At 38.1% G+C, this 11,827-nt stretch overlaps 1 protein-coding gene across 4 annotated transcripts; it reads right to left on the bottom strand.

The window, feature by feature from the left end:
* Nucleotides 1–342: 342 nt before the first annotated feature.
* Nucleotides 343–10,139, bottom strand: LOC145898885 (ATP-binding cassette sub-family C member 4-like). 4 transcript variants are annotated; one of them, XM_082987531.1, is made up of 30 exons: nt 10,004–10,139; nt 8,848–8,958; nt 8,616–8,736; nt 8,349–8,558; nt 8,193–8,282; nt 7,953–8,116; nt 7,586–7,711; nt 7,386–7,524; nt 7,176–7,286; nt 6,032–6,193; nt 5,882–5,980; nt 5,637–5,828; nt 5,364–5,576; nt 5,237–5,305; nt 5,066–5,177; nt 4,330–4,385; nt 4,007–4,176; nt 3,797–3,939; nt 3,579–3,725; nt 3,441–3,520; nt 3,160–3,310; nt 2,736–2,855; nt 2,466–2,683; nt 2,198–2,398; nt 1,790–1,948; nt 1,593–1,682; nt 1,263–1,435; nt 1,104–1,209; nt 913–1,044; nt 343–852 (listed from the first exon to the last, which is right to left on the bottom strand). In XM_082987531.1, the coding sequence occupies exons 1-30, from the start codon at nt 10,033–10,035 to the stop codon at nt 826–828; spliced, it is 3,924 nt and encodes a 1,307-aa protein (XP_082843657.1). In that variant the 5' UTR covers nt 10,036–10,139; the 3' UTR covers nt 343–825. The 4 variants fall into 4 exon arrangements, with proteins under 4 accessions (XP_082843657.1, XP_082843656.1, XP_082843659.1 ...); XM_082987530.1 differs by lacking the exons at nt 8,848–8,958; nt 10,004–10,139 and having other exon boundaries at nt 343–635; nt 785–852; nt 8,616–8,735; XM_082987533.1 differs by lacking the exons at nt 3,797–3,939; nt 8,848–8,958; nt 10,004–10,139 and having other exon boundaries at nt 3,579–3,700.
* Between the last annotated feature and the right edge of the window lie 1,688 nt (nt 10,140–11,827).

The following is an 11,827-nucleotide window of genomic DNA, read 5'->3' as shown; positions in this document are numbered from 1 at the left end:
AGTGGAGCGATCCTGTCAATCATACTGATTGCTTAAAAAATATTGCTGCGTTGTCTGACTACAGTGGTAGAGATCCCTTACGTATGTATGTGTAAAGGTTGCCTGGCAAAGTTACGCTCTTGCGAACCAGTGTGTCTTGACCAAAATATACATATGTCGTTTGAGCGTTAGGCCTGGTAAGTCCAGGGCCGTGAGTTTAAACCTCATAGGGAGCTTGATTTTTGAGATATCGCTCAAACTAGTCGGGTAAATGTCGCTAATCCAGATGTAATGCATGGCCTGTGAAGCCTGTAATCCCAATGATGTTAAACAACTTTTATTTTAGTTAATTACAATATTGGCACACTGTTCCACAACAAGTTTAAATAAGTCATGCAGCGAAAAGCTACTGCAAAACTGAGCAAAAACATATTATACACACAAGCAACTGTGAAACAGATTTCTATAACCTCGCACAAAAGGAATCTGAAACAAAATTAAGGTCTTTACCACCTAATTCAGAACGTTATAACTTTAAACGTGGTGCATCAAACATGGCTAAATCAACAATATGCAGGTTTTCAAACCAAAATGAGATGTTCACCGACAGTCCCTATACAGTATCCCAGCTTGTCTTGTACAAAACAATAGAATACCTACCACATGTAAAAAAATCATGTAATAAAATGTCGTGATAATCAGAAGAGTAAATAAACATGTGGGTTGCCATGCAGAAAAGAAAATCACTGCCACTGAAAATTAATTACAGCATACTTAAAACAAAGCGTTTGAGGATTCTTATTACATTCCATAAGTTGTTTTGTTTGATACGTTTCTTTTCTTTGTTCAAATTCTTCTTCGTGCAACAAATGCCTGAAAGCAGAAAAAGGAAATTATAATTTAAAGAAAATAAAGTAAAATTTACTGTCAAACCTGTTCTGCAGCTTTTCGCATACTTTGACTTTCAAAAACTCCAATTGCTTCCACCATTCCAGCAAAAATTCCATCGCTTTGCAAAAGTTTGTGCGGTTCATCAAACTCCATTACTTTGCCATCATGCAATACCTTCAACACAACATAATTAGTAAACTTTTAAATTAGTATAACACGCAAATATAAGTTACCAAAACTCGATCGCAGTCGATGATGGTGTCAATTCGATGAGCGACCGTAATTACAGTGCAATTTTGAAACGTTTTTCTGATAGTCTTTTGAATAGCCTGGTCTGTTCTAATATACAAGAGGATTAGACGAAAACAACAGAAAAAAATGTTATCACAAACCTGATATCAACGTTCGCTGTCGCTTCGTCAACAACTAAAATTTTGTTTTTCTTTAAGATTGCTCTAGCTAGACAAAGTAGTTGGCGTTGACCGACGCTGAAGTTGGAACCAGACTCAGACAATTCCATTTCCAATTTCTTAGGATAAGATTCGATCTCATTTTTCATTTGAACCTGGAAATGACAAAATTCAACAACAAAAAATCGTAGGCTGTTTTTTGAAGTAAGTATATGTATTTGCTATTAGTGCTGTTTAAGTATGACATCAATATTGTTTGTAAATTATCGTTTGTAATGTATTTAGGAACGGTCTTGTTAAAAATGTTTTTACCTTGTCGAGAATATTCCAAATATCTTGGTCGGAGTAAGTTGAAAACGGATCCAAATTGTAACGCAAGCTTCCAGCAAACAAGATTGGGTCCTGAATACATACAAACATATTTAATGTTGTATACATGTAACTTGGCATACATCGACATAAAAAAATCACTTTTGTTATACTTAGGCAAATCAAACAACGATTTATACTTGAGGAATTGCCGAAATTGACGACCGCAGAGCTTTTAGGCCCATTTCAGAGATATCCACGTCATCAATAAGCAACTGTCCAGACGTGAGTTCATTGAATCGAAACAAACACGCAACGATTGAACTCTTACCAGCCCCAGTTCTTCCAACAATACCAATCTATCAACAAATTTAAAGGTAATTGCTTACTCAAAAATTAAAGAAAATGTTTAAACACACCTCGTGCAAATGTAACAATATAGGATACGGTAACAATCACAATAAAAACCTACATGCACAGCAACTATGGTATACCAGGGTACGCAACTATTGCATATCAGGGATTATCAAGGTCCCTACGTGGAGAAATTTTGTTTAAAATTTTGTTATATTCTGCATAAAATATGTGCAGTTTGGTTTTTTAATAACCTTTTCGTGTGGGCAAATCTTCAACGAAATGTTATGTAACACATCAGGGCCTCCATAGTAATGTGCAAAGCTGACATCCTTAAATTCTATTCCACCTTGCGTTGGCCAGTTTGACATTATACTTGTTATAGAGTTTGGATTGTTTAAAGGTGACTCCTGCGGAAGCTTGTAGTATTGCCTTATCCTTTCAACTGACGTCATCTAAAAAACAAATTTAATAATTTTTCATGAGGTTTACATTCATGATATGCTCTTTTATAAGGATTACAAGGGTTTCTATTTCGGTAGTCATCCTCACACACCGCTGCAGTTTGACAAACATCAACATCACATATGTGACCGTCAACCCAACCTCTCCAGCACTCAAGTTGGTTTGCGATACCGTGATCACTGCAAGAAAACAAACCGCTCCCAAATAGGATCCAGCGATGAGATTAAGTCTTATTGAAAACCACCGACTGCCTCCCACAAACGTGCACCAAGCACCTGCAAAATATCGTAAATTGGAGTTTTACATACATATTGTCACAGTTCTTACGACTGTGGCAATCTTGCAATCGATGAAAGACAGCTTCAAATTCCTCCTGCATTTCGAAAGCTCGAACAGTCGTCAATCCATCAAGTGTAGATTTCATGTGGGAAAATACTGGACTTCGGTCTGAACAAAAATAGTGCTAGTTAATTACGTTTTAATAAAGGTTTCCCATATTAATGTTCAAACAAAGCTCTGTCCCCCTAAAAAAGTATCCTATTCTCGTTTTGGTTGCTATAAAACATACATTCCAATTAAAAATTCTGTATGACCCTTGATTTAAATTTAATACTATGCAATTTCATCAACAAACTATTTGCAAAATAAAATCATCTAATTGCCTGGGTAATCTGTGTTTCGGGCGCGCAAGATATTTCTCAAGACCTATAATTTTAAGATTAAATATTGCTGATCATTCTATACCACTTACTTATTCCCTCAATTCGTTTGATGTCACGGGATGTTGTGACGTAATATCGACGAAGCCAAAGGAAGTAAAGCAACAACGGAATGGATGGTATCAGAATAAAGTAGTTTATAACTGATGAGAGGATCACCGCAGAAAGAAGGAAACCAAAATCCTACAGAAACAGATCCACAATCAAATATCTGTGTGGATTGAAACTACAGTCACAAGAAATATGTCCTTCAAGCTGAAGATACTTGCACTTTGCTTTACAAATCTTAGGCGACTGGTATAGATAAACATACAAGAACAAATTCCATGCACATTCGGGGAAGAATCTCATCAACTTGTCCGAGGTCTTTTGAAAAACGATTCAAAACTCTGCCTGTGTGAATATATCATAATCACCATAAAAATACATATGTTGTAAATATGGTAGCTACCAATTGGGTTGACGTCAAAAAATCTGATATGAGTCATCAGAATTGAATTTAACAGTTTGTTGTGCATTCGCAGTCCTGACATCACTAAATGTCGCATTTGCAGCATGCATCGTATTATCATGCTAGCGACAAATACAACAAGAAGATCTGCATTAAAGTCACGAAAAATCAATGTCAATACTTCTGTTAGAAATACATAGTTATCACTGTCAACTCACAAGCAGAAACGTCTATATAGTATGTGTTGTCAAACGTTATTGTGTTAGTCGTGGTCGTAGTAATAGACGTTGTTGTGTTATCTGTACTTGCCACGATAGAATAGTTGCCTCCGTCCGTATTAAAGTTTTTAGAAGCCGCTGACCTAACATTGTGTCATTTTGGTTCTGATTAAAACACAAACGTATAACTCTGCACAGCAATATTCTCACCAAACGGAAAGCCACCAGTCGAATACAACATAGAGGGTTTGGTTGACAAATGTGCAAAGGATGATCAGGACAAATGAAATTTTGTTGTTAACCGTGTACTCGTAAAAGGCTTTCCACCCAATGTCCCCTTCTTTTTTCGTCTCTACTTCTACTTTAACAATCTTTCTTTCCTTTAGTTTTAAAAAAGATTGTGGTACCAATTTGATTCTTTCTAATGTAGTTATTCATCTACCACGCCCGTTTTATGTTAGCATTAGGATATGGTGTTTTATACCAGTTAAGTTACTGTTGTTGATTTGGAACAAATATGGACAAAATGTCACCTGCTTCTCCTCGAAATCGCTTTGTGTAGCTGATACGACCGCTCCTTCCATTTTACCTGAAGTGTATGATGGTAATAATACTCTAAGAGTAGAAGTAATTGGGTAAGTTGACAATTTGCATGGTGAAGTACGCCCCACCGCGCAACTTAGCGATCACAACTATCGTATCGCAATCATAAGGTTTGCAGGTTTGGCAGCCCAATCATTGCAGCCTGGTTGGATCAGCCACTTTTCCATACAAGTCGGAGCAAGATTTGAAAAATCAATCTCCCGGTTGGATTCGAACTCACGACCCCGGGATAACCAGGCTACATGAGCTCAGTGGTTTCACGGGGTATATTGCACGATAGCTGTGATCACCAAACAAAGACATGCCGAACATGCCATTTCATGAAACATTACTGCGTTGTCTGATATGGTGGTAGAGATCTACTAGGTATATATGAAGGTTGAGCGCTTGAGCGCTTGCGCACCACTGTACCTTGGCCACAATATACCCCATGAAACCACACCTAGGCTGTTTAGGCTGCCAAGCCTGCAAACCTGGGTTAGCCTATTCCGCATTTTTTGTATTAAGTAGAAGTTAAGCTTACAGTTGCCTTGTATATTGATTGTTCTACAATCGTAAATAATTATTGTTGAATACGATCAATTACTGATCTAGGCCAGTCGAAGCAATCTTAGTCACATTTAACGTGATCACAAACAGGATAATTGTGCCAAGCAAAAATCGTACCATGGGCTTTTGTCAATTTTGCCTCGTCATTCTCGTCATGCTTCAGAAGAGTGACAAAATCCGTTCCATCAGCTAAAAGTTCATCAAAGCTTCCAGAACTGCATATTCCACCCTAGAAACCATACTGTTGTGACTAAGGAAAAAAGTTGCGCAACTCAATTCAACACAAACCTCTTTCAGCACCAATATCCTGTCTACTGTTTTCAGCATTGACAACTGATGCGTGACCAACACACGAAGCTGCAGATTAATTGGGACAATAAAAAAAAACCTACAATACCAGAAAGAACTGCCATACTTTATTTTGCATATGCCCACAAATACATTGATGAAAAAGTTGATTGGCAACGATTGAATCAACAGCACTTAGCGGATCATCCATCAATATTATGTCTGTGTTTTCTCTATAAGCAGCTCGTGCAAGGTTGACTCTGGCTTTCTGTCCTCCACTTAATGTTACCCCACGTTCACCAACCAACGTGTCTACACCGTTGTCAAATGAATTGATATCCTGAATATATTTATGCACATTTATGCATGTTGCAAAACATGATCATTAATTTAAACTTACTTCTCTCATTGCACAAACGTCGATCACTTCATTCAGGCGATCAATGTCGTATTTTTCGCCAAACAAAATATTTTCTTTGATTGTTCCCGAAAATACCCATGGTATCTGACCCGCATAAGCAACTTGACCTTGTACTAAGACTCGACCAATCTTTGGAGGCAATTCATTAAGTATTGCATTCAATAACGATGACTAAAAATGTATGCCTAATAAATAGTGGAATGAAATGACTTAATTCATCAAACCTTTCCGCTGCCTATAGGTCCGATTACAGCTAACAACATGTTATTGTTTATCTGTATGTTGATATCCTTTAGTGTCGCTGATCGCTGCTGTTCATCTTCCTGAAATACAAGACCGTCAAATCGAATTTTAGCTTAAACTATCTTGCTTACGTTGCAAGTGTAAGAAAAGTTGCCTTCATTCCATGATGCTGTGAAGTTTTTAATCAGAATTTGTGGTTGTGATTCACCAACGGATTTTTGTATTAATTTACCACCACACTGATTTTTGAAAGATTTCTTTAGACAATTAATTTCATCGAGAAGCAGAAAGTTCTAATAAGAGACATATCGCATAAATTAATTACTACTGACGCAGTCAGGCATGTTTTACTGCTGCAACATGGCTCTTCTGCCAATAATTTTTATATATCGATGTTTCGACAATCATGTAGCCTTCATCACCATGTAAAAATGCATACAAACAACGTGGACAATGTCAAGGCGCACAAACTGAGGAATTATTGCCAGAAAAGCCGTATTACAGCAACATTCGCATATGTTTTCTTTCTAATATATGTTCAAAAAAAGCCATAATATTGCAAAGCTGCAGACAGGGTGTGTACACGCTTTGTTTCGACCTGTAAGGTCTCATCCGTGCAGCTTTTGAGTGGCACTGTGCTAACTTTCATACTAGCAGGCACACTAGTCTCCACTTTGTGGTACCTTTCGGTCAACGTCGATCTGCAGGGTACCCTATACTAGGTACCGAACAACAGAGACGACGAACCACTGTGGAGCGCACTATGGCCAAACGGAACTGCTTGGTAACCGATAGTGCAAAAGGCAAAAAACACCAATGTAATATATGTGCAAAAAAAGGCCATAATATTGCAAAGCTGCAGACAGGGTGTGTACACGCACTGTTTCGACCAGTAAGGTCTCATCAGTGCAGCTGTTGAGTGGCACTGTGCTAGCTTTCACACTAGCAGGCACACTAGTCTCCACGCCAACTTGGCTTTTTTTGCACATATATTACATTGGTGTTTTTTGCCTTTTGCACTATCGGTTACCAAGCAGTTCCGTTTGGCCATAGTGCGCTCCACAGTGGTTCGTCGTCTCTGTTGTTCGGTACCTAGTATAGGGTACCCTGCAGATCGACGTTGACCGAAAGGTACCACAAAGTGGAGACTAGTGTGAAAGCTAGCACAGTGCCATTCAACAGCTGCACTGATGAGACCTTACTGGTCGAAACAGTGCGTGTACACACCCTGTCTGCAGCTTTTCTTTCTAAGTTTGGAAGAAATTAAATAGTTACCTCAATGCGACGCATGCTTACGATACTTTCGGAAGTATAGTCAACAGCCCCTGAAAATAGTTTTCCAACGGGTTTTTGAAGGGCGTTGATCCAAGCTATGACTGCAAACACCTGGTGTGAAATATGCGTTTTTGAGTTGAAACGGGGCAAAAAAAAAGTTCAAGTAAAAAAAGTGACAATAAATGACCAAAGTTTTTTGGCATTCCACACCTTAGAAGTGGTAAGTTCTCCTCCCAAGGAAACGTGGAGTACGAATGTTCCGAACATTGCTAGTTTACTTGTGATATACGTCATGGCCATGTTGAATCCACGGAGATATGCACTGTTGAGTATTTGGCGAATTTCGTTTCTGCGGTGGTTAGAAGGAGAGAAAAGTATTTCAGAGAAACAATTGAGTCTAAATTCATTACCTGCGCATTGTTTCGATCAACTTCCGGTATGGTTCTTCCCAAGTAAACATCTTTACAACTCTCATGGCTGACAAGATCTCGTTCATCATTCGAACTCTTTTTTCCGTCCGTAACGAAGTTTTCATTCTGCACGAAGAAAGTATGTGTGCATGATTTAATATTTTATTAAAAGTAAATCTGCAAAATCGTGGATACATGTCAGACAAATATAAATTACATACTGCTATTTTTGCTGCCAGAGATACTAATTAATCAGAATTGCTCTTCTGCCACTAAATATAAATTACGTACTTTTAAGCGGGTCACGTATTCCGCGATTTAGTCTCATGGCAATTAAAAGGTAATTTGAGCAAAGAATATAATTTACCGGTTTTTTCCGTATATTCGACCAAAGCCAATGGACATGAGCATGGTGAATGCTATGAGGCCAAACATTACAAGAATAGAAACTCCAACCAGTTGCCACAGAAAGATCACAACAACCACGAGATATATAGGAGAGATCCACAAGTGATGAATGTACGAGGTGACCTGAGTGTAAGTAAAACTTATGGCTTTGTGTTGTATTTGTGGGTAAACTCAAACTAAAAGATTGAACAAAACTTGCGTAGTCAAACCGTAAGACATCAGTAGCCCCCAAACTGATAATTCGGCCTGTAGTTGTGTTGGAAAGTGAAGTTTGGTTTAACCGAATAGTCTACAAATAAGTTATTTATTTGTCACATTCCATGCCCTTTTGAATAAATAGTTATGAAAGTGGTACCTTTTTGTACATAAGCGCACACATAGCTGCCCTTAGATGCCAACCTATGATACTGGTTTCATAAAAATACCATTCCCGCAAAATTCCATTCACGATAGTTGTGATGGTCAAAGCTGAAGCATATAAATATGCCTCGCTCAATGTTGCACGATTTTCGAAAAACCTCAAAAATCCAAGCAGCAAATAAGGATTGCCAAGTACAATTGCCTCCTATAAAAAAAGATCTGACATTACAATAGATGTATGTATACCTAAATAACCATATACCTGTATCACAGCAAATATGCCTAAGAATAAATATTGGTACCCAAAGGTTTTCCACGTTGCTTTTATTAGACTTGGGCGTTTTCCATTAGATTTAGCCTCAGCCATCTCAACATTCCAGTTTCTGCCACAATTCAAAATATTTTACTGTTTGTTATCATTGAATTGTTTTCTTTTTAAACTCAAATGATATCGAACTAAAGGAAACTGTGACAATTCAAAATTAAATCGTTACCCTTCAAGCATTCGGCAGAGGTTGTCAGATTTTCCACGTTTTTCAAGGTCTGGTAAATCATTTTCCTTTAAACCAGTCTTGTATCCACGGGCAAAGAGGTAGTTTAACCACCTTAAAAAAAGCATTTTCAGTGGTGAGTATTTTGTGTTTCCCGGCGCACTAACAAGGAAGACTCAAACCACTTCCGCAGCGATGCGGTCGGTCGGAATAACTCCAAGTCACGCCTGACGTACCACCATAGACAAATTGATGCTTTTTAAAAAGTTTGTTTTGTATCAAATATATTGCTTGTACAGATATATTATTAGTTAATCTTGTATGACTCGTGGTATGACACAAGTGACCTGGAGTTACCCCGACCGACCATACTGCTGTGAAGGTCGTTTTTTAGGTCTCTTCTCACCTACAATGAACGTGTAGTCAAAAATGTATTTTAATTGTTTGATCAACATTCATTCATTAACGCACGTCACTCTTTAATTCGCCTAGTCACGAAACTCGTGCGATATTAAACTGATAATCCCGCTCTTGCACGTGAGAGAAATTAATCTTGGTCAGTTTCGCAGGACCGGAATTTTATGACTCTTTTTTTATCCACGTTTGTTTTATAACATTTTTACCAGGTCAACACGCCTTAAAATTAGTCTAAATAATTGACCGCTTGGGCTGTAAAGCCAGACAGTTGCTGAACCGTAACATCGAATTTTATGCTGTCTTATTACGCATCATTGGGTTCACTCGAACTGCCTCAATGAAATTACATCTTTTATTGTGAGTATTCTTATGTTTTACTAATATTAATAAAACCCAGTAATCACTAATTGCACAGTGTTGGAGTCTTTATGGAGTCATAGTTAGGTTTGTGTTATCCCGAGTAAACATAACATCAATCCTGCAAACTTACATTGATGCCATGGCGGTTTGGAATTATTCGTGCGTAATTTTTTGTCACCAAAGTTATTTTTAGTAGCGAAAAGGTAATTCGGCACTAATCCAAATGCATAGGCTGAGTTTTTGCACTTGTAAATTAACTTCATTTGAATACAGTTTAAAGTTCATAAACATACCTTTTTTACCCAACTGCGCTTAAACTTTGCTAAGTTCAAGACCTAAAAACAATACTACTACTACTACCAACTTAAAATTAAATTCTTACCCAAACATCACAAAGCTAAATACGTTCCTCATTTTCCTTTTCTGGCTGTGCAGATAGCAACTGCTTGTGTTAATCTATTTCTACAATAACAGACCATTTGCTCCCTCAAACCTCAGTGGCAGCCATGCGTACCAAGGCAAACGAGCAAGTTAACTGGAACATAATGTAGTGCAGACAAAGCAAAAAGCCTTTGCGCTTTCCGGAGTGGTATCGTCATTGAAGTGATAACAGTAGTTCTATAGTCTGATGTGAGGTTCAGGTTTTAGGTTCGGTATAGCAACATTCAACAGTGTGTTAACTGTTCTGTCGCGATAACCAAAAAAAATCGCGCATTTTGATCCGAAAATATTCACACATACCTTCAAAACAGTACCATTTTCTTTGTTTGATTTGTCGCGTTGCGTTTAAGAGTGAAAAAGTCAAAGCTATAAAAAGTGCAGTTAATTAAATCATAGGTGCGATTGTTCATGACACGCCAGGTGATTTTAATACTTAAACGAGTTCGTATTCCAATACTTTGACATGTACGCCTGGATTGTGTATGGACAAGGGGAAAGTGTCCCAATGTCCATGAATTACATTAATTTAAACAACAAAACAGCAAAAACACAAACGGTTCTTCGCATAGTCTCCGCCGGCAGTTACGCGAATACATTTTATCGCGATTGGAATCGGGGATTCAGGAACATATATGTTGGGGAAAAGAATGTATCACTGACATGGTATTACGAAAAGCAATAACGAAACTAAAGTTTGCATTCAATGCCTTAACCGGCAAGCAGAAGCGGGTCTCGTATATAAGCATTTGTAAGGGCAGTGCAAAAAGTGTGCCTAATACACAACAACAATCTATATGTCATACTAGTTGGTCATTTCGGATTCGGACAGTTCAAAATCTTTCGCTCAAAAACAGACGTATTTAAATGAAAAATAGACCGTTGTATTAACAAACCATTAACAAAATGATCGAAATCATCTAATTGGCTGGGTAATCTACGTTTTGACGTTATTGCAATAGTCCTATAATTTTGTGGTATTGGTCATCAATTCACATCAATTTGTGACGTAATATCGACGAAGCCAAAGGAAGTAAAGCAACAACGGATGGAATCAGGATGAAGTAGTTTGTAACCGATGAGAGGATCACCGCAGAATATAGAAAACCAAAATTGTATAGAAACAGACACACGCACAAATATATGTGTGGATTAAGACTGCAGTCACAATGAATATGTCATTAAAGCTTGTTGTAACGTATTACAACGCAGCAATGTTTTTTATGCAATGGCCTGATTGGCGGATCGTTCCATACTTCGCAGGTCCTTACTGGGCGATAACAGCTATCGTATCGAGATAATTAAGCTAGGCTGCAATGCCAGTGCTGCGAAGTCTGTAAACCTAATGATTTCAATACGTTAGATGTGCTCGCCAAGTAAGAACCTCCTGCCAATCATGCTGCCATTGCTTAAAATATTACTGCGTTGTCTGTTTAAAATGGTAGAGTTCCCTTACGTATTGCCTGAAAGTTGTGCTCTTTCGCGCCAGTGTCCTTTGACCACAATATACTATGTCTTTGGAGCGTTAGTCCTGCTGGTATGTCCAGGGCCGTGAGTTTAAACCTCACCGGGAGCTTGATTTGTCAGATATCGCTTGGACTTGTCGGGAAAATGTCGCTAATCTTGATTGGCTGCAATACATGGCCTGCAAAGCCTGTAATCCCAATAACGTAAAACAACTTTTATTTTAGTAAATTACAATATTGGCACACTGTTCCACAACCAGTATAAATAAGTCATGCAGCAAAAAGCTACTGCAAAACTGAGC

The sequence above is a fragment of the Ascidia mentula genome, chromosome 4 (genome assembly GCF_947561715.1).
Source record: "Ascidia mentula chromosome 4, kaAscMent1.1, whole genome shotgun sequence".
Taxonomy (NCBI): domain Eukaryota; kingdom Metazoa; phylum Chordata; class Ascidiacea; order Phlebobranchia; family Ascidiidae; genus Ascidia; species Ascidia mentula.
This window is presented reverse-complemented; position numbering and strand designations above follow the sequence as displayed.

Excerpts from the sequence above, each read along its gene's own strand:
- LOC145898885 (XM_082987531.1), bottom strand. The coding sequence starts at position 10,035 with ATGAGGAACGTATTTAGCTTTGTGATGTTTGG. Across the intron at positions 8,959-10,003 it reads TTTAGCTTTGTGATGTTTGG|GTGGTTAAACTACCTCTTTG; the intron begins GTAAGAATTTAA and ends GCTTTTTTTAAG. Across the intron at positions 7,525-7,585 it reads TTGATCGAAACAATGCGCAG|AAACGAAATTCGCCAAATAC; the intron begins GTAATGAATTTA and ends TAACCACCGCAG.